The sequence below is a fragment of the Clarias gariepinus genome, chromosome 14 (genome assembly GCF_024256425.1).
Source record: "Clarias gariepinus isolate MV-2021 ecotype Netherlands chromosome 14, CGAR_prim_01v2, whole genome shotgun sequence".
In the NCBI taxonomy this organism is placed as follows: domain Eukaryota; kingdom Metazoa; phylum Chordata; class Actinopteri; order Siluriformes; family Clariidae; genus Clarias; species Clarias gariepinus.
Genome location: NC_071113.1, coordinates 19,430,841 through 19,453,546, shown reverse-complemented (window position 1 = coordinate 19,453,546; position 22,706 = coordinate 19,430,841). Strand labels below are relative to the sequence as shown.

Below are 22,706 nucleotides of genomic sequence, written 5' to 3'. Positions count from 1 at the left end.
ATTTTATTTGTCACATACTGTACACAGTCATACACGGTACGATATGCAGTGAAATGTTTAAGGTACCTCCTGTGACCTTAAAAATAAAAGATTATTAATAGGAAATATATAAATAAAAAGAAATAAAATAGAAAATAAATTTAGCTAAGATAAGACAAAATATAAATTACAAGAAAAATTAGAAATCCTAGCTGTACAAATATGGAGAAGAGATGATTTCTGTATAAATATAGAAAAATATAGAAACTTATTCTTTTAGAATACTGAAACTTTTCTAGAATATTCAGTATATTACACCAATTATGAAAGAGACTATGAAATAAACACTTCAAGCCTGTGTTTTGGTCATTTGCTGTGTTTTTGCTGAGTTTTCTGCTTTCTGTTTGAGGCTGAATTAGCTTTTCCTGTCCACACACTGGATTTCTATGAACTAATAGATCATTTGTCTCCTGTACATCGGGTTTAGCTGGGCTGTGAGTCAGCCTGAGGTGGTCCTCCTGGAATAAAGATATTTTTCTCTAAGTCAAACTCTATGTATCTAATGGAAGGAATAAAATGATCCACAGCAGAATGAGTGTATTATCAAAAGATGTTTATGTAAGTTGACCAGGAAGCTCGGTTCTTCCTGCTTCTTGCACATCCTCCCCACCAGATATCATCATTAAATTTAACCTCGCCTGGTGCAGTGATGAGCGCTATGTATACAGCGTTATGTGGACATTTTACCATTTTCTACTGAGTTTTTTTGTTATGTTTAGTCCTCCCCTCAACCCCCCCCCCCCCCCCATCCCCATTACACACACTCACAAATGCGCACACATTTTTTTAGCTGAGCTCAGCCAGAGGCATGACAAGGCAAGAAAATCAAAGCTTGAGTTCATTATGTTTCAGCTATATGCTCCTTGTTGCTATGAAACTATGAAACACACTAAAATATTAGTTCCTCTTTAGTAGTAGTACTCGTATATTGTCCGTGGCAGTGGTTTTGTGGTTTAGCCCTTTGAATTGTAGCGGTGGCCCAGTGTCGTAGCAAGGTCTACATTCCAGTCCATCACTGGAGTTACATCTACTGAGTTTTCCTGCCTTATGGACATTGTTTATCAAGCGTACTTGTATATAAGATCGTCATGCTGGTGCTGATGGAAAATGATGCCTACTTCTGTTGTTCCCCTACATGTAAACCATGTGTTTGGGCTGCTGAGGTACTGTACCACAATGCCCTTCTTTTTCATTAAAAAACTTTTTTTTTTCATTACTTCAGCTTTTTTTTTTAGAACTGGTAAGCTCAGCTTACAGTCCTGCTGCTCTTGTTTTGCTGGTAATTTTAGTTTCACTTCACTCCAGGAAACAATTTGTGCAAAGCATTGTTCAGTAGGAATCAATCCATTGTCGAGGTCAAAGAATGCGATTCACACGGACCTTATTAAATGCTTGCACGCTCAACATCAGTGAGGAACTCATTTCTTAAACACAAGCAGAACAGTTGCGTGAAAAATAAAGATGGGGAAAAAATCTACAAAATTCCAGTTTTGTCAGCTTATCTTTTTGTTTGCATTAGAGGTGGTAAAATGTTTTCGCTCCTCTATAAATAAAAACATTAGAAATAAATAAAGGTGGTGCACTCTAATCTATTCACATATTGGCAGTCAGTGCAGTGTTCTGTGCGGTTTGGATTAAATTATTTAATGTTTGTTTAGAATTGTAACAAAACCTATATTTCTAAAATTGTGATGATTTAAAAAAAAAAAAAAAAAAAAATTAAAACACATTGGTTATTGTGATATCGTACCAGCTGGCCATTCCCATCCCTCATGGAAAATATGTCTCTGCTTGGTGGATCTGCAGGATGGATCACCTCCTCCCATATCCAGCACTTTATTACAGCGACCAGATTACAGATATTTTAACCACTTCTTGTTTTTATAGCAGAGTTTCTGCTTTTCTCTTTTTTTTTCTTTTTATGGATATTAAACACCGTTTATGTATTTGTGTATATATATATATGTGTGTATATGTATTTGTGTATATATATATATATATATATATGTGTGTATATGTATTTGTGTATATACACATATGTAAATATATAAAAAAAAAATCCTTCTCATACTTTCTCCACTTTTTTGGAAGTACCTTAAATCTGTCCAGAGCCTAAGACAATATAGCCTGTTGACATTCCTGCAGCAGTATAATTAGCCAAAATTCCTTGGCCTGATCAGAGCCAGACTTCTGGATCGCTCTAAGAGTGCACTCACTGCTTGGCAGGGTCACTCAAACCTCTTTGAAACACTTTTATTCAGTGTTTATTTTCTGGATTTATTTGGCTCTGCAGGTGCACATGTGTAAAGCTTTTTTTTTTCTCCCACATGTAGAGTCAGCTAGCAATTTGTTGTCCTGACTATAATGGATTTATATGAGCCTTCACTGTCATAATTCACAAAAAAGATACACATACATACTTGTCCTTTTTGTGAATTTGTCCTTTTTGGTATTTGCCGACAAGCCCCTAATATCACCTGTTCTGTGTTCTTCAGACGGTGTCTCCCATTGGCCATGGTCGTCCAGAGTCCCCTGTCTACACCAACCTGCGGGAGCTGAAGGTATCTCAGTCAGTTTTACCTCCTGTTCCTTCGTCCTCTCCTCTGCATGTAGTGGGGGACTGGGAAACCCATAAGGACGTGAACGGACGGCATTTCTACTTCAACAAGACTAGCCAGGAGAGGACGTGGAAACCACCGCGCTCTCGGGACACCGGGGTCTGCCGGGGCGACAACGCCAACACCACTGACATGGAGGTAATCCACTGATGATGCAAATATGTAGACAAACAGTTTCCCCCACTCATAGAAGGAAAAAATGTTTTAAAGCTCTTTTTCCTCCAAATATGTCCACAAAGGAGAGACACATATGTACATACACACTGTATACTGTATATACGTATATGTATGTGTGTGTGTGTATGTGTATATGTATGTGTATGTTACTAACATGTTACATGATCTTGTCCTTGTCATATAAATATATAAAGCTCACCTGTCAATGCTAGCAACATCTTATTGGAGAAGCAATTCTACCGGCTCTCATTGTTAATAGTTTCTATTAGAGATGGGAAGGGGGGGCATTTCTGTGGTGTATTTCTTTCATTTTATGCCAATTAATGCATCACTGCACGTTCTGCAGAATGAATCGTTTTTATTTATTTATTTATTTATTTATGGTTTTTTTTTTTTTTCTCTCTCATTTGAAATGGTAAAATGTTGCAGTTCCTCTGTAATCCTAGAGGTGGTGTGGTCAAATTATTCTCACATTACAGACATTTTAATTTCTCCTTGTTTTTATGGCAGGGTTCCTGATTTTCTCTTGTTTTTTTTTCCCTAGTTGATTCTTTTTATCGTAATAAAGCGAAATTAAAATCAAATCAGCACCTAGGTATCTCATAATACGGTACCGGGTGGTCCCTGGTGATTTTATGATGTGATTTGTTTTGAATGTTTTAAAATGTTTTCTTAGTGTGTTTAAACACAGCTTGTAAATCTCACTTACTGTTTACTGCATCATACATCAAAAAGCTTCCACATCTGGTTTACTGACCCAGCTGTGAAACTGGTGAAATGGGTTAACTGCTGCGTGTTTGGGGATTTTTCTTAAGATTTCTGAACAAATATTTCAAAGGCATGAATCATTTAACACATAAACCATTTATGTTCAGAGAGTGACTCCTTCTAACTAACATGCCAACACAATGCAGTGGAATGGCGTCATCATTACGTCCATCATACAATGATGATACTGTGTGTAACTGCATCAGTGCTGTTGTGGGCACTCCGGTGTCGCCCACCCTCACTGTCCCCTTTACACCGGATCAGTTCATTTCATTTGAATGTGTGAAGTTTTAGCGTGTATGTGGGTGTGTGGATCAGAGTGTGTATGTTTTAACTAGGGCAGAGTTGAAGTAGGTCTCTATACTATATATAAACCTCTAGAAACCTTGTTTTGATATTTAAGACTCGCCCAGTTGTAACTGACCTAGCTTTACACAGGACTTTATGGTACATCTGGTATAGTGTTATGTAAGGTTTCTCCGTGGCCACAGACCGGATCAACATGAACGTCAGAATACAGAATATCATCGACGCAGAGATCTGCCCAGCTGGGTGGAATGGTGATATCAGTATTGCACTTTATTATAATGATGCTCAGTAAAGGCTGATTTCAGTATTCGTATGCAATCGTATAAAATCTGTTCAGTGCTACGTTACTTCTTTTTCTGAATTAAACCTAAATAGGAAATATGGTGTGACTCATGCTGCAGAGAAGCACCTTAGCAAATGGAATAGTGTGGTTCATAATGAGAACTGTGCAAATGTCAAGTGTCGCGATATGTCTTTGTCCTGATTGACAGGAAAGATTATGAGGCGATACTGCCATCTTGTGGCAGAAGGTGTAATAGCAGAACAGCAAATTGCAACTGAATCTTTGGGAATAATTAGTTATGTTTTGGCAACTACTAGGACACAGTGCATTTGTAGGTGATGCAGAAAACCTTGGTTATGTATATTTTTACTAGATAATTTTATATGTACAAATAACATTTTATATGTATAATTATATAGGCTTCGGACATTGTTAGAATGTGTTAAAGTACTCTAGGCTTGTGATTATAGTCTCAGGTTACAATTTGTGTAGCACATGTTTGATTAGAACAGATCATTTAGCTCATTAGCTCCAAACATGGTTTTTGGTCTGACTAGTGTACCTTTGTGTGTGTGTGTGTGTGTGTGTGTGTGTGTGTGTGTGTGTGTGTGTGTGTGTGTGTGTCAGTCACTTTGCTTGTCACCAAAAACTATTGGAACAAAACCCAAAGTCCAAACAAGCTCAGCTCCTCATCACCTTGAATCTGAATATAATGAGGCAAAGTTGCAACAGATGGAGGATGACGCTCATGCGCATGCACACAAGCACATATGTGCGCACACACACACACACACACACAAATAAATCTCATGGGAATGTGCCCTGCCAAGGAACAAAACAGATGTGGATTAAAATGCAAGAGTGTGGAAAATAGGATGGCAAAACCCCAAAAAGCTAAATCGATTTATTTTAGTGGTATTAGCAGTGAAGTTAGGAATTGTACAAGCATAAAATATTTTCCTTTTAAAGTTATTGATTGCATTTGAAACTACTACTTTAAACGAAAAAGCAAAAATAAGCCTGGTTTGGCCAGAGAATTTTTAAATCTCTTGTGCTTGTGTCATCTGTGGATTTTAATATATTTTAAGTTTGTTAAAAGAATTAGGTGTTTCATGCAGTTTATTTTTTTATTTTTTTATTTCAGTCCAGCAAAATGTGTCAAAATTCTTGTTGATGGTAATCACACATACAGTACAAAAAGGGATGCTGATTAGATTGGAGTGGGGGGGGGAGGAATGCATTCATTTCCTTATTTTGAAGCACTTCATTTGCTAATACATGCAGCGCTGCTAAAGCTAGAGTTACGGCATTCACATTTAACTCAATTTAATCTGACATTTTCCTTCTTTTTGTCCGTCTCACTCTTAGCCGCTGTCGTCTGAGGAGAACTGCTTGAGCACACACTCGAGTCAGTCTGACAGTCAGTATGGCTCACCCCCTAGAGGCTGGTCTGAAGAACTGGATGAACATGGTCACACTCTTTATGTGTGCGAATACAATAACGAGAAGGTGAACATCTTTAACTTTTACGCTCTCAATCTGTGCAAACTATAAATATATATCTGAAGTGACTATCTACTCTGACTCGGGCTGTCCTTTTTCTCTTCTGTATGTTGTAGTGGATAAAGCATGTGGATGAGCAGGGCAGGCCATACTATTACAGCGCTGATGGATCCCGCTCTGAATGGGAACTTCCTAAAGTAAGAAAACACACACACACACACACAGAGAACAGGACAATCACAGTTTTTGCTTGTCAATTCAATTTTGCCTTGCCTTATCTCCGAATTATAGATAAACACTAAAACTGATGAACACAGCTTAAGACTCTGGACCTGACTTTCTCTATGTTTGTCATTTTTGGTGCATCCACTAGAGGGCAGGTTAGAGCCAAAACAACCTGATTTCAGGTTTCTGTATTAACTTTTGAAATGTTCATGATTTCCTTATGAATGTTTATAGATAATTCTTTTTTAGTGTGGATAACTTTTCTTCAAAACCCTTCATAATTTTTACGTGTCAAATTTGGAGATAGAAAACCAGATTGTAAAAATAAAGACGTTCTGGATTTATATAAACAACATAATGTTAAATTTTTAGATGCAGTATATTACATTAAAGCACAAGATCCTTTGTAGGCAATAAAGCTAAGAATGATACCATATGAAAAATATTCCAAGAAATGTATTTTATTGGATACAAAAATGTTAATTAAATCAGCTGCTGGGTTCGTGAAACATTGTTACGTTTTGTATGATTCCCATGTTAAAGCTCACGTCTGAGTATAAGCTGCTGAACAGCTGGAGTGTACACTACGTGGAAAGCTCTCTTGTTTGCATGTGCTAGTTAAAATTTAGTATGATGATGACTTCACCTTAAACATGCGGTGGTTGTAACAGTGTAGGGTTTTATTTTTCCTTTCCTTCTCCCTACAGTACAGTCTCACTTCTCCAAACACCACTGAAGTTCCTAAAAGTCGCAGTTTGGAAAGGAAGCACCCAGATCCAATAGTCCTGACCAAATGGCGATATAGCACCTTCGTAGACCTCAGTGACAAGGTACGTATGCACGAAGTAACACTTGGACATCTTGCATTTGTTGGAGTGCTCTTGTATTAGGAGTCCCGTATACAGTGCAGTGTGTGTCTGTTTAAAGAAACTCAATTGACTGAGTTTGCACAGAAATATAGCATTTTTTTCCCCACACAGTCCTTTACAATCACATGGATGCTGTGGTTTGTGGGTTAGGGCCTCCATGGATCAAACTTGTTTATTCCGGCACTTCCCTAAATTGGGATCTGGGTCATTTGGAGGCCTTGGGTGGCCATGATCATGTCACTAGTTTGCTGGTATATTATTGATTATCAGAGTTTTAATACAAGTCTAAAATTGGACACACCTTCTCCTTCAGTATTTTTTCTTTATTTTTATTATTTTCAACATTGTACATTAATACTGAAGACATCCAACTGGCACTTGGACATCCAACAGGGCGACTGTCCCAGGAAAGGAAGACCATGAGTTAACTCTGCTGCAGAGGATAAGTTTATTAGAATGACCAGCCTTAGAAACTGCTGATTTACAGCACCTCAGATTAGAGCACACATGAATGCTTCTCGGAGTAGACATATTTCAACATCCATGTTCAGAGGAGACTGCATGAGTCAGACCTTCATCGTTCAATTGCAGCAAAAAACACATTGCTCAGGAAAAACACCATTGAGACTTGATTGGGCCAATAAATGGAAGGAATGGACGTTAGATCAGTGGAAAACCGTCCTTTGGTCTAAGATAGTCTGAGATTGTTGGTTTTAACAGTCATGTCATTGTTAGACGTAGCTAGGGTGAGCGTGTCGGTTCAGGAATGCGTGGATCCCACTGTGAAACGTGGAGGAGGAGGTGTGATAGTGTGGGGAGTGATTTTTTTTTAACAGTGTTGGAGACTTAGTCAAAATTGCGAGCCAAACATGGCAACTTAACCAACATGGCAACTACACCATTTTGCAGTGACATGCCATTCCAAATGGTTTGCACTTAGTGACACAATCATTGGTCTTCCAAGAGGACGTTGACCCCAAACACACTTCGACATTATGTACAAGCTATTTGTCCAAGAAGGAGAGTGATGGAGTGAACTGACTTGACTGTTGTTATTAATCGTGTTATTTTATAGTTTTGATAAAGTCCAGTATTGTTTTAAAATGTAAAAATTAAATCCAGACTTGTCTCCAAACTATTGCCTGATACTGTTTGTGTGTGCTTGAAAAGAATGTTCGAGTTTATTTTTATCTTTATTTTTATATGTGCTGTGTATGTATAGGAGGTGGCTTTAGCAACACAGTAATAGACTTTTGGTTTTGACTAAAATATCACATTTATGAGATTAAACGATTCATACCGCATTTAAAACAGTAACAGTAAAGTCTCTTTAAACACAACAAAATAATTTACTGCACATTAATTTTTTTTACCCCCAGCTGTCAGTCAAAAATAGGCGCTTCACCATGGGACACTTCTCCAGAGGTCTCGGCCTATCATTGTACCGATATCAAGTTAGTGCCCACTATGAGTTCAATGAGTTAGGACCAATCAGAGATGACAATCACCCATGATTTTAGTTGTATTTTCAGGAATCAGTGAAATGGAACAAATTGATCAAACGCATTCTAGCACATGCTTGTGTGTGTGTGTGTGTGTGTGTGTGATGAGAGATGAGAGGATGCTGCTTAATTAATACCAAATCATGTAGATTTTACTAACCTGTGATGTAGCCTGAACGTATGTCACTTCCTGCATGGCTTTTGACCTTTATCACACTGAAGGATTGAAATTTCGTTTTAGCTTTTCCTCAAAGATGAGAAAATGTAAAATGTAAATGCATAGGATTTACCTGGCAAAATGTAACTGAATAAATAACAATTGCCATCTAAGCCTGCTGTCGGTTAAGCCAACAAGGGAAATTGACAAACCTTCAGGCTTGCTCAGATTGCTCTCATCCTTTCTTCTTATTTTGCACTCGTCCTTTAAGCTTATGCTCCGCCTTTGTGCAACTAACTTCAATCTTTATTTTATATTTTTGGTTTTTAGGAGTCTGGGACCAACAAACCTAACTCCCCCGACTCTGACTCCTGGCCTTCTTCACCTAAACACTGCCCTACAGTTAGTATACATACTAATGCATGTGCATATATATTTTTGTGTGTTTTACTTTTTTAATCTAATTAACCTTAGGCTCATTTACCCTGTGTGTGTGTGTGTGTGTGTGTGTGTGTATGTAAGAAAATAAGACGATGCTAAATTTGTAGAAAACTGTCATAAATTAGTAAATTGGTATTGTCTCCTAACTATTATAGTTTGAACTCTTAAACTTTTTTTACACTTAAATATACATAAAAAACATGAACTTTGGTAGGTACAAATATTTTTAAAAAAATCTTCGCTTATTTTATGTATAAGAGTGCATTCCTCTTCCCTTCCTTGGATGAGTTTTAGATCACTTTTTCAGGATCTTGGATGTAGAGTTACTCTTAAGTTATAGTAGACAAAGCATATTTGTTATTTAGCAAGCCATTTAATTATCTCCTGATTATTTTTTTTCTCCTCTTCTCTTTAGCTGTCAGAAAAATGCGGAGTCCTGAATGTCACCAAGATCACTGAACATGGAAAGAAAGTCAGGTACACTGTGCATCTGAACGAAAAACATCACATTAGAGATCACATTGTACTTTCATTAATTCACATGCCATCATCTGAAACAGGACTAAAATAATGTGTGTCTTTTTACCCAACTGTAATTTGGGTAATTTGTAATATTGCTACTTAAAGTAAATTAGCCACTGACCTGAAGTGCAGGATTCCTATATCTTTCCCTCACTACTAGTTTAAATACATCTTATCTCGGTATTACTCCAAAGGTGCCAGGGGAAAATAACAAACAAGATTTAAATACATTATACAAAAATGTACAACTAACGACAATACCAGTGCATATATGGTTCTGTGCAAATATTTCAGGATTTGTAGTTTTCTAATGGACCACTGCTCCTTTTGCCTACGTCACTGTGTATATACTGTATATACATGTTCATGTTCAGGTGACTACAACAGTAAAAACAGCTGTGACTCGACAGAAACGACACAATTCAAACTACCTGAAAGGAATTGATATGACCAAAATGCAAACTGTCTACTACACATCAACTTCATGTAAAATACATTGTTTATCTGTGTGCTCCAGTTGATTGGCTGCTGATATGAATCGTCCGATAATCACCAAATTTTTACCGATGGGTTGTCTCTCGACTGTCCAATCGCATACACCAATATTGTTGTGATGATGCTGATCAAAACAAGTCGTCAGCCTCATTAACATGCAAAATTCTATGTTTTTTTCTAAGGCAGAACAGTGTGAATAAATTAAGTACGAAAAGTTATAGCAGAATATAGCAGGAGCCCTCAAAAAGCCTGAGCTTTACTCTTAATAATAATGAGGAGAGAAATAAAGACCAGGTCCCAGCTTTGGCCAAGGCAGCTCGGGTTTACCTTACCGCTCCATGCATGTGGGCTGACGGCGAGTGATTATTCAGCACGGCTGCACACGTTCTGTCTGATAAGAGGAACAGACTAAAAAATGCAGAAATTCTAATGAAAATGAATCTAAATAAATTCCCTCGCTGATTCCAAATGAGTAGCCATGATTGGTTACCAAATACAAAGTGATCAATGTCTGCCTTTATTTATTTCACATTAGTTATTCACTGACGCAGCTCTGTTTCATGTGCTGCATGTTATAACGAGTGAATATGGTTGGACAGGCGCAATTCATTTAAGCATGGTAGGGCCGTTGAAGTTTGTGAAAGCCCCTTGATATTAGTAAAGGAATGGAATGTTTCTGCTGCTTAGTCGAGCATGGGCTATTCTACTGATTTTAGTATCTTAATAATCTACAAGAAGTAAAAACAGAATGGAATATGTTATGATACTTCCTCAGATCTTAATTATATTTGTTCCCTGCAGATTGCTTATTTGTAGGTAGTGTAACTAACCACATAGAAAAGTGTAATGATGGTTTGTTGGTTCTGCTCTCCTCCTGTTGTATAGGAAGAACTGGACATCGTCCTGGACGGTACTGCAGGGTTCCACGCTGCTCTTTGCTAAGGGTCAGAACAGCGCCACCAGCTGGGTGTGTATTCACTCCTGCTCTCTAAGCTCTTTTCTCAATTCTTCAAACTGATTTGTAGTAAAGTTAAGTCTCCTTTACTGTGAGAGTGATACGGTTGTGTATTGTATCTGTTGTATCATGCAGTTTACCCCTTAAACTCCCAAACTTACATTTCTCATTCTCATACAGTATGTACATACTTTTTCACTGAAGTTACTGAATTATACTGTACAATTAAAATTATAACTATACAATTTACTGCGTAATATGTTTAAACACGAATACATGATAAAGTAGGTATAAACTAAACTTATTCTATTTCATTTAACCTAAGTTGTAAGTGGGTTGTGTAAACTTTGCAGGCCAGGTGTGGCTTTTATTATAGAGCTGAATTAGTGTTAAACTAGAATTAATTCATCTGGTGGCTTCCTCCTGAGTTATTCATCTCTCCATTTTCCCTTCTCTGTGTATGTTGTGATTGTGAATCTTTTTTTTACATTACCATTCTCGCTCTTCTCTTTTCTTCTCTTCTCTTTTCTTCAAAGTCGTACTACCGCAATGGCTCATTCCCTGAGCTCCTCCTCTCGTTGCTAAGCAACTGGAAGCGTTCAGTTAAGCCTCGTCCTGCAGTCTCCTATAAAAACTTTGGGCCTCATTCTGTATGTGCGCGTCTCTTTACACAGTCACCTCTGAGCAGAGCTTAGAACAGTTTTTTTATTCTTTACAATTAGTATTATTATTATTACCTGTTTACTCAAATATAGAGATATGAGCGTTTAATTTTGATTTAATATGGCTTGATGTATATCTGCTATCTAAATAAGTACATAAAGTATTTTAAAAGGGATTTTTTTTTTTTTAAACTTCCCTCTGAGGCTCAATTAATAAGCTGTTCTAAGAGCTGCTCATGTGGATTGTCCAGTTCACTTTGCCTCTGCATGTTTCCATCCTGCTTGTGTCATACTTTAACTTCTCTGCTCTGTTCTGCTTGCCTTTCACTCAGGTTGTGGACACAAATGTGTCATTGAAAGCATTTCTTCCTTTCAAGTTGGTTGCAATTAGAAACGCTTTTGACCACACACACACACACACACACACACACACACACACACACACTAGCATGCGTTTCCTCATGTGAAAAATAAATCACATGCGAATCGTATTGCATGCCAGTTTTCAGCCACCACGTTTTAAATCTAGTTTAATGTTTGGATTGTGTTTTAAGATGAAAACCTGTCTTGTGTTTTGAAAAACTTAATAAATATGTGTGAATGTCTCTGCATATACAGTATTCAAATGAAATGTTTATGGTAGAATACACCCTTGTAGGTGCTCGTAATCAGTATATAATCTCATTTTACCTTTATTTGTAAAACCTTTCCTTTAATCTACAACTAACATCTGACATCTCAAGCTTGTTGTCACGGTGATCAGTAACCTCGTTGAGCAGCACCTCATAATGACACAGTAACACTAATGATAAAGACGTGAAAGATGTGTAACATGAAAGAACTCTAAGACAAGAAATAATAACTTGTGCAAATTATCAAAAAAATCTAATGCAGTATGTGTTTATTTAATTTCATATTTGTGCTTGAGAAGTTTGGAGGAAACCAGTCGAAGCCAGAATTTGCTGTGGATCTGCGTGGCGGGTCAGTGGAGTGGGCATCTAAAGACAAGTCCAGCAAGAAGCATGTTATTGAGGTAAAACACAAGTTAAAGGCAATACCTCCAGTGTTGTACTTTACAAATAATCTAACTAAACCAAACATGATGACTAATGATCCCGGTTGACCTTCTCATCCCAGCTAAAGACGCGTCAGGGAACAGAGCTGCTGATCCAGTCGGAGATAGACAGCGTCATCACAGACTGGTACAGGGCTCTCACTGAGGTTATCAATACACATGTAAGTGTATCACATCTACACATCTATTATACACATTCACACTACCAGTCAGAAGTTTTGACACGCCTTATTCCATTATTTCTTTATACATTGTAAAACAATGCAGAAGGAATCCAAAATGTGCAATTATTCCCTTTGAAGAGTTGATATTGAGATGTCTCAGATACTTATGCTCTGTAAAGGTCTTGCTTTCCTGGGATGGTCTTCATGAGAGCCAGTTTAATCATGGACAATGCTTTTCTTGCAAGAACCGTTCCAGAACAGCTGACTTAAAATAACAACTGCCTGTTCACTTAATTACGTGATGCCATATATGTTATTTCATAGTTAATTCTCCACTATGGTTCTATAATAGAAAAATGTACACATTTTTGATTGGTACTGTAATCTGTGTAATCTGTGATTTGAGCAGTAGCATTATCTTCTGTTTAAAAGAGACATTGTACACTTTAATTAATCGCAAGTTAATGCTCAGAAACCAGTGTCACTGCTGTGCTTCATTGTGTGTGTTACAGGCCTGGGAGTCAGATGAGGCTATTGAAGAGGACATGCCTGAGTCTCCAGGAACAGAGAAACAAGACAAAGAAAAAGAACACAGAGATTTCAAAAAAAGCAAAGGTATGGAAAAGCATCCAACGATCTTTTCAATGTAAACGCACTTATTTTGCTCTAAAGAGTAATAATGTTTCTGTGCACAGCAATGAAGAGTGCCGCTATGGAATCAGCTGATCAGAAGAAGACCAGAGTCAAGCTTAAGAAATTCCTCACTCGACGACCGACCTTACAGGCTGTCCGAGATAAAGGCTACATTAAAGGTAACACAATATCAACACTTTTTTTGTGGGCTCAACTTCTTATATGAGGGCTGTACGGAAAGTAATGCAAAAGTGGGCGTTTTAATAACTGACATACTTTTTAAATAAAAAGTATTTAGTCAGCCACTAATTGTGCAAGTTCTTCCACTTAAAAGGATGAGAGAGGCCTGTAATTTTCATCATAGGTATACTTTAACTATGAGAGACAAAATAAGAAAAAAAAAATCCAGAAAAACACATTGTAGGATTTTTAAAGAATCTTTGTGCAAATTATGGTGGAAAATAAATATTTGGTTAATAACAAAATTTTATCTCAATACTTTGTTATATCCCCTTTGTTGGCAATGACAGAGGTCAAACCTTTTTTTGTAAGTCTTCACAAGGTTTTCACACACTGTTGCTGGTATTTTGGTCCACTCCTCCATGCAGATCTCCTCTAGAACAGTGATGTTTTGGGGCTGTCGCTGGGCAACACAGACTATCAACTCCCTCCAAAGACTTTCTATGGGGTTGAGATCTGGAGAGTGGCTAGGCCAGGACCTTGAAATGCTTCTTACGAAAGCCACTCCTTCATTTCCCGAGCAGTGTGTTTGGGATCATTGTCATGCTAAAAGACCCAGCCACGTTTCATCTTCAATGCCCTTGCTGATGGAAAGAGGTTTTCTCTCAAAATCCCACGATACATGGCCCCATTTATTCTTTCCTTTACACGGATCATCGTCCTGGTCTCTTTGCAGAAAAACAGCCCTAAAGCATGATGTTTCCACCCCCATGCTTCACAGTTGGTATGGTGTTCTTTGGATGCAACTCAGCATTCTTTTCCAAAACTCCTTTAAACACGAAGTTTTATTTTGGTCTCATATGACATTCTCCCAATCCTCTTCTGAATCATCCAAATGCTCTCTAGCAAACTTCAGATGGGCCTGGACATGTACTGGCTTAAGCAGGGCGACACGTCTGGCACTGGGGGATTTGAGTCTCTGGTGGCATAGTGTTTTACTGATGGTAGCCTTTGTTACTTTGATCCCAGCTCTCTGGACTCGATTAATTCTTTAAAAATTCTACATTGTGATTTTCTGGATTTTTTTATTTTGTTATATATATATATTTTTAATTACAGGCCTCTCTCATCTTCTTAAGTGGGAGAACTTGCACATTTGGTGGCTAACTAAATACTTTTTCGCTCCACTGTAGGTCATTCACATTACACATGCTGGTGCATGCTCTTTCATTATACACAAGTCCTGTTTTTACTGTCTCCATTACAAGTGATGCATTTGTGCAACTGTTGAACCCTTGAATCCTCTTTGAAAAAAATCAGGTCACTTTTGTGTAAGTGGTTGCAGTTGATGGTCCCCCACTGTGTGGTTTGTCTTCAATTCTGGTTTCCTGTTCTTTAGATTACTTTATCCATCTGTGCACGTTGCTTTTGCCAATGGTGTCATCTGCATAAACATTCTGTAGCCGTCTGTGGATGCTAGACAGGCTGCACCCCTCCTTTGTCAGGAACTCTGATAAAAAATTAAAAAAACAGGAAGAAGAGTTACTATAAAGAAAGAGTTACTTAACCAACATGTGCAGTTTGAACGATTTTTGCCAGTTAATAAACCGAGGGACTCAGTTCTTTGAATTTTGTTCACTAAAATAAACAAATCTTATTTTGAATCCTTATGTTCATTTTGTTTTTTTGCTCAGAAATAAAATAAAATTTTACATTTTTAATAAACGTCTACATACACAAATTTTGGCTATAGTTCCAGTAATGAAAATATTACAATGCATCTAAGGACATATTATGATGAACAGAATGAGCAGCTCACCTCTCATATCTTCTTGTCCGTTTTTGTCATGTGACTCTTAATGATGGAATGACTCTTAGATAATGAAGACTATGAGACGTGATAAGTCTTCTATTCCAAGTCGTTCGTTCTTTTGAATATTTTGCACTGCATAGCATCTGGGAGTCACGTGACAAAAGAATGAACGATTCGGACTAGAAAATTCAAACAGAACTACTCATTTCAGTTTCCAGTACATAATCACTGAACGAATCACTTTCTGAGACTACTCGTTAGTCTAAGTCATGTTAAAGACTCGTTCAGAAGGAACGAATCATTCATGAACGACCCATCTTTGGATGACAGGAGCATGATCCAATTAACAGCAGTTTGCTTCAGTTACTCTTTTTTCTCTTTCAGTTCTTTGTTACATGTTCTTCCATCTAATCTGTTTTCAGATCAGGTGTTTGGGTGCAGTATTACCAGTCTCTGTTCCAGGGAGAACACCTCAGTTCCCAACTTTGTCCGAATGTGTATTGAGCATGTGGAGAGCGCAGGTGCACAAGAGCATTTCACTATACCTGATTACATTAGTGAACAAGACAGTGTATTATAAATTACATAAAACCTGAAATAAATAAATAAATAATGCATTGTTTATTTATTAAATAAAATATGCAATATATTGTTCTCTCTCTCTCTCTCTCTCTCTCTCTTTTCTTAATTTATTTTATTATTATTTCTCTTTTTTTTCTTCTTTTTTTTTAATATATACAGGCTTAAATGTTGATGGATTATACAGAGTCAGTGGAAATCTGGCTGTCATTCAGAAACTGCGCTTTGCTGTCAATCATGGTATGGACTGTGTGTATTTATGTAGTTTTAGTATAAATGTGCTTTCAGTCTCTTGATGCGTTTACTGTGTGCCTGTTATTTGTCTGAATCAAATCACCATCCACATGGAGTTTATAATTATGTAATCGGTTCTCATATGCAGTTACTAAACATATATTTTTATATGCATCATACACATCATACAGCAATGTTTTGAATTGATGTATAATTTATGTAATACTACAATTACTCTGATGTAAATTTTTATATATGTGTGTGTGTGTGTGTGTGTGTGTGTGTGTGTGTGTGTGTGTGTGTGTGTGTGTGAAAAACAGATGAGAAGGTGGATCTAGCAGACAGTAAATGGGAGGATATCCATGTGATCACTGGTGCGCTGAAGATGTTTTTCCGGGAGCTTCCAGAGCCCCTTTTCACCTATTCCTACTTTAATGACTTTGTTAATGCCATCAGTAAGTTGACGTTTTTGTTGCATATTTGCTATAAAGTAAAATAATGATAATTTAAAAAAAAGTAGTAAATGGGTGAACATTTAGAATGTTTAAAACTAATTGTTCCTATGAATTGAATGCTTTAGATACCCTGCCAACCCAACACAAAAAAGTTGCACATGTTAAGATTTCATTTGACAGCCTGTAGCTCGTTTTACGGCACACAATGTGTTGTCCAATGCATGTGTGAAAATGATTCCTCATGCTTCCAGAGCCACTCTTTCACAGTTTGAGTCCTGGAATAAACCCGTGGCATGGGGTAAAGAAAAAACCTGGTCATTCAGTATATTCAGCTGACTTCATTTTATTGCCAAATAATGTTGCTGAGCCTCGACCTGACCAACTGAAGCAACCCCAGATCATAACACTTGTACAAGGGGCACTATGCATGATGGCTGCATCACTTCATCTACATCCTTTCTTACCCTGACACACCCATCCTCTGGAATAGGGTCGGTGTGAACTCATCAGACCACATGACCTTTTCAATAAAATCCAATCTTTTTTGCTTCCTAACAAATTGAAGCCTTTTTGCATAAAATTATAAGCGTTACTAACAAGTGATTTTCTTATGGTAACAAGTGGTTTGTCCCAATCCTGTTGAAAGTTCTCATCACATTGTGTGTAAACATAGTTATGATTTGTTACAATGCAACTTTACCAAGCATTTAATTGTTCTCTCTATTGTCTGAAAACATTTCTTCTAAATCGACAGTTCAGCACAGTCCTTACAGGCTCATTTCCCAAGTTCATTACCCACGTTATTATTATTTTGTGATGCAGGACAATAATTTGGCCCTTCTGAAATGTTGCCTTGTTGTCCTAGCAGTATATTTTACCAGAGCAAGTAAAATGAGCACTCTGGTTATAATACATTTAGGTTAAAAATTTCAGCTGGGCATTGTATTAACTGCTGATATATCTACTGTTTACAAAGTCAAGATAATTTGCTAAATTGTAACATATTTCACATCTTAAATGAGATTACCGTTAATATTCTATTTAGTTCGATTTTGTGTGTGCTCTGCAGCCACAAGAGGGAGCCACAAACCATGTTTTGTCAGAAATAATAAAAGGTCAGCACTAATGCCACTTTCATTCAATTTTTTCCCCCCACCAGAAAACTCGGACTACAAGCAGCGACTTCAGGCCATAAAAGATTTAATCAAGCAGCTGCCAAAACCAAATCAGGAGACAATGCAAGTCCTGTTCAGACATCTGAAAAGGTAACGTCCTATATCTTTAGAGGTTAACGTATTACTTCGAACTGTAATGGATTCGGTGTTCTAGAGTATAAGGCTGAAAAAGGAACATAGTATTGATTTAGATGCGTATGTTCATGTTCTTTAGAGGTGAGTAGGGTACAGCGTGTGTTCTGTTTATGCCGTCTGTATTGAGTTATCTCACTCCATTACTGAGACAGATCTGGACACTGGCCAACTACATCATTATGGAAAAGACTGGGTGATGGTAAGAGGGAGGGGGATATGCAAGGAGATAGGTGATAGACCACATCCTGATGACACCATGGTGTGATGCTGGAATCTAAAATGAGAGAGAGAGAGAGAGATTGGAAAATCTACAAAGGGCGAGAGAGGTTGACTGGACTGATTAAACTAAATAAAGATTAACCGGCATGTTAAGTACTGCAGGTACTGAAATGTTGGATGCTATATAGTCTATGTGTATGTATGTGTGGTGTGGTGGAGTTATTACATTAGTATATTGCCTGTGTAATAATCCTACCTACATTAATCTCCAGCACCAGCATTTTGGGGTTCTGCAAGTCATTTTAAGTGTAGCTGAGATTGTCTTAAAATTTTATGATGCACTCTCACACACTTGAATGCATTTGCCATTTATACCATTATTTTAAAAATGCACAGGATACACACAGTTTTACTGATCACTACTGTCACCTCCCACATTAGCATAAAGTGCTCATATAGTCTGATCCCTCTGTTGCAGTCCTCTTGTGTACATTATGTGAGCGGTATTTTCCTCCATATTAACTGTTCAGAGCTATGTCATTTTAGTAGCCATGGACGGACACTAGCACAGTGGTAATTATCAGGTGCACTTCAGAATCCCAGTACACAAACAAGAGACACTAACTGTTGCATTTGAACATATTTGACCTAACTAGTGAGATCTTTACAATTGTGTTATATAATGGCACGTGACTACAGGCAAATTATCTTGAGTAAACCGTGCTATATAAAAGCTTATTGATTTTTTTTTTTTAAAGCTTAAAGCACATCGTTCAGTATCTCTGCGAATCTAATAGGAAAGATGTACGTTAAGAAGAGTAAGGAATGGAAGTCTAAAGCCTTCCAGTGTGGACTAATAATTTAAGAGGATGGTAAGAGACAAATTGTCGGTGACGTTGTCATTGATGTAGTGCTCACATTGACCTGTATTTCACCTCTTACACACTCATAAAATGCTCTCAGACACAGAACACCCCCCCCCCCCCACACACACACACACCCCCACCCCGGTGTGAAGGTGAAGCGCTGATGGCAGTGAATCAAAAAATTGGATGCGATTATAACAAGAGGGCTTCAGAATTAATCATAAAATAATATATTTTAATGGTGATTAGGCTTTTAGTTAATTATGTTTCATTACTTAAACTTTATCTGTGGTAATATTGGCAAACCTAGCTAAGGACTTCTTTTCCTTTTTTTTTTAGACATCGATTACTACTTTATATCTAAAGTAACTTTTTGTTTGGCTGTGCATTATTTTTTTTTTTCTTCATTTTTTGACGTATAGTGTTAATTGTTTTAAGCTAAGCTAATAATTATATCATACTATAATTATTGTTATTAGAAGGACTCTTATTCTGCTTTAGATTTATGCCTTTAAAGAAATGCAGACTTTTATTGCACTATGTAAAAGAAGACCCTGTGTTCTGTGACTTTGGTATAATAATAAATTTCAATAAAATTCTTGTTGTTAAATTGATAAATAATTATAGTGTAACTGGGGAAGTTATCATTGTAGCGGGAATTTGTGCAATCCTGTATTGGGGTATTTTGTGTGTTTTTATGAGAGGTTACTGAGTCCTCTATGTGCTCAAAATAAATTGGAGACAGAATTTCTTTGTATTGCATCAAATCAAAGGAGGTAATATGTTATATTTAGCTCGGTTAATCATGCTTGCATTCATGTAGTGCTGGTGCAGTGAAATAAACAATGCCCTGCTTCTGTAAATCTGTAATTTGCATCTGCTTATTCAGGTAGAGGACAAGGCAGTAACTAACTGCGATGGTGGCCCAAAATTAACATTGGGTCTCTAAAACGGAATTGCAGTGTTAGAGAAAGGTCATAGAACTGGCTGTAATCTTCAAACAAGTTTATCACCTCCATTATTTTGATTGAGTGTCACTTATAGCCACTCTAAACATCTTTTACACTGCGCTCCTGCTGTGGCCAGCTAGATGGAAAAGGTGAGTAGATGGAGTTGGTGTGCTAGAGGGTGTAGTCGTTCTTTATGATCACTGCAGCCTGCTAGCTCACACTCAGTGAAGGTCTGTGTTGGGACTGAGTTCAGATTTCATCGCCATATCAAACACTGACATTTGCCTCCATTTGCATTTAAATGACTCTTAGTTCAGTCTAACTGGAGATGGAAGACAGAGGTAGTGCTGGTTCATAAACATCATGCCCTGACATTTTACTCTCGGAAAAGCATTAAACCCGTACTTGTATGTTTACATTACAGTGAAAGACATTCTATTCTACCTTGGTCTTTAGTTGTTTTTGTTTATTTTGTTAATCATACAGTTGAATATATCAGTGATTTATTTATTTTTTAAAATAGGTGTGGCCATAAAATTGGGGCGATTATAAATCTGTCACGCTTTTTCTTTTCTTCAGAGTGATTGAACATGGAGAGGCGAACAGGATGACAACTCAGAGCGTGGCTATCGTGTTCGGCCCGACCCTTCTGCGACCCGAGACCGAAACCGGCAACATGGCCGTCCATATGGTCTACCAGAACCAGATTGTAGAACTGATCCTTCTGGAATATGACAACATATTTGGCAGGTAGAGGGCCTGTGGTCTGTACACTCAAGCGCTGCTTCTCCAAAAATAATGCCAACCCATGACCACTGCAGAATCAGTCATGTAAAAGCAATGGCATGCTTCAATTTCTGTGGACCAGGCTTTAATACTGAACATATAAATACAAGAATATCTGCATTATAACATTGTTAAGTCGTTGAAATGTTAAAAGGTACTTGATGCACTTCCTGCTTTTGAAGATGTGCAGCTATTTCCCTGGTTTACTATTCCTGAAAAGGAGCTGCTACTCCTGATATATAAGAATAAGCTGGATGGACTTGTTCATTTGTTTGGCACAGTGGATCATCATTTGTTTTTTGCTCTAACTGGATGTTACACTTTTATCTATACCAGTATGGATGACTTTGCTGTGGGCTGAGCATCACGGAATATGAGAATATTTTAAGTGTATGTATATAGTGAATACTGAAGTAAACCTGAAACTGGTCTGGAGTTTCACTTCTTCCCATTATGGGCAAATCTGCACTTCTGAACATTTTTTTCCCTGAAATAACGTGAAAAGTAAACATGAAATGCAGTATTGCTTCTCAACAGCTAATCTGTGGATGGAAAGTGAGACATTATTCAACATAAATTTGAGTAATGGCTTATCGTCAGTATTACATGTTACATAATTGAACTCGAGAAGGATTTACTTGGCTTACTAGACATGGTTTCTTCTGGTTCTGCTTGCCGAGCTTATACTATCTGCCATTTTGACTGCAATTTCATTCTATGATGAAACTGGAAAGATTTTCTTCCACAACTGACTACTGGATTACTGATCTGTTCATCTCCTTTTGGCAGCATTTCACCCAGTATGGTCACAAAAGGCTCCATGAGCTCTGGGGAACTCTCCACTGTAACACTCTAATCAAATAACTGGATTACGGAAATGTTAGGATATGGAAGTGAAAGTAGGACATGGTCAGGTTTCTTCTCTGTCTAAGAAGGAAAAAAATAAACAGGTTAACATAATTTAAGATTTGGTTGCATCTCTCTTTCTCTCCTGCCTACATTATTTTTTTTATTATTATTATTTTGTAATTCTTGGTCCATACACTACTCTCCCAATACTTTCCCCACTCCTGCATTACTGGAATTTGAAAGTGGAGATGTTTTCGTTCGGTCCTAATGCTCCTGTTTCAGATCAATATATCTCACCATCTACTTCTCTCTCTCTCTCTCTCTCTCTCTCTTTCTACATCAGTATGAAAAGAAAAAGGCAGGGTTGTACAGGAAATAGTGTTTATGGTGTGGTCATGCTGCACATGCTTTGTTCAGGTACACATTATGAAAAAGCCTTTTATACAGGAGTTCCAAAATATATGTACAGACTACGATTAAAAAAAATTGAAATCTTTTGAAGTGCAAAAGATTTCCCTAATATTGTATAATAAATATTAGAGTAATTAATGAGATATCAATTGCTTCAGATGAAGGGTTGTATTGCAATGCATTGTGAACAGCACATTTGAATGTAATTGTGAGACTAACTACTGTTTCTGACATTGACATGTCTAATCCTAAATAAAAAAGATGTTACATGCAAACTATATTACTGTTCATGTGTGTTTTATTTAACCACGTTTACTACATGCTAAGGCTTATTTGCTTTTTGTGTTTCTTTTAAAGTCAATTTCACATGTAAAATTTTATATGTTAACGTTTTACATAAGTGGCTTTTGGAAAATCTCTATAATGGTCGGTGAGTAAAACGCTGATGTCCCACAGACTCTAGGCTATCCTTATTAGGGCTATCATTAGTTTTTCCGAATTAGATTTTATATAGTGTTTGCTTTTTTTTTTTTTTTCGTTTCTTTCCCTTCAGTAGGATCCTGCCTGGATTGGACAAATGCAAGACAAATAACAGGGTAAGTCTAAAATCACAGGCCTGCTTTAGACCATAACCTGTATAGCAGAGGGGAGGGGATC

At 37.3% G+C, this 22,706-nt stretch overlaps 1 protein-coding gene across 11 annotated transcripts in view; it reads left to right on the top strand.

The window, feature by feature from the left end:
• arhgap12b (Rho GTPase activating protein 12b) overlaps positions 1 to 22,327 on the top strand; it is a 53,073-nt gene extending 30,746 nt beyond the window's left edge. For 5 of the 11 annotated variants that reach the window (XM_053511897.1, XM_053511898.1, XM_053511900.1 and 2 more), the window contains 18 exons: positions 2,535 to 2,795; positions 5,563 to 5,703; positions 5,814 to 5,894; positions 6,630 to 6,752; positions 8,171 to 8,245; positions 8,781 to 8,852; positions 9,307 to 9,368; positions 10,794 to 10,875; positions 11,400 to 11,513; positions 12,457 to 12,558; positions 12,663 to 12,761; positions 13,277 to 13,379; positions 13,460 to 13,576; positions 15,813 to 15,911; positions 16,132 to 16,209; positions 16,524 to 16,658; positions 17,818 to 17,923; positions 20,583 to 22,327. In XM_053511897.1, coding sequence (XP_053367872.1) covers positions 2,535 to 2,795; positions 5,563 to 5,703; positions 5,814 to 5,894; positions 6,630 to 6,752; positions 8,171 to 8,245; positions 8,781 to 8,852; positions 9,307 to 9,368; positions 10,794 to 10,875; positions 11,400 to 11,513; positions 12,457 to 12,558; positions 12,663 to 12,761; positions 13,277 to 13,379; positions 13,460 to 13,576; positions 15,813 to 15,911; positions 16,132 to 16,209; positions 16,524 to 16,658; positions 17,818 to 17,923; positions 20,583 to 20,757 — 2,025 coding nt within the window. In that variant the 3' untranslated portion in view covers positions 20,758 to 22,327. The remainder of the gene's footprint in view (positions 1 to 2,534; positions 2,796 to 5,562; positions 5,704 to 5,813; positions 5,895 to 6,629; positions 6,753 to 8,170; positions 8,246 to 8,780; positions 8,853 to 9,306; positions 9,369 to 10,793; positions 10,876 to 11,399; positions 11,514 to 12,456; positions 12,559 to 12,662; positions 12,762 to 13,276; positions 13,380 to 13,459; positions 13,577 to 15,812; positions 15,912 to 16,131; positions 16,210 to 16,523; positions 16,659 to 17,817; positions 17,924 to 20,582) is intronic. The other 6 variants (XM_053511903.1, XM_053511902.1, XM_053511904.1 and 3 more) reach the window with 6 other exon arrangements.
• The last annotated feature ends 379 nt before the right edge of the window (positions 22,328 to 22,706 follow it).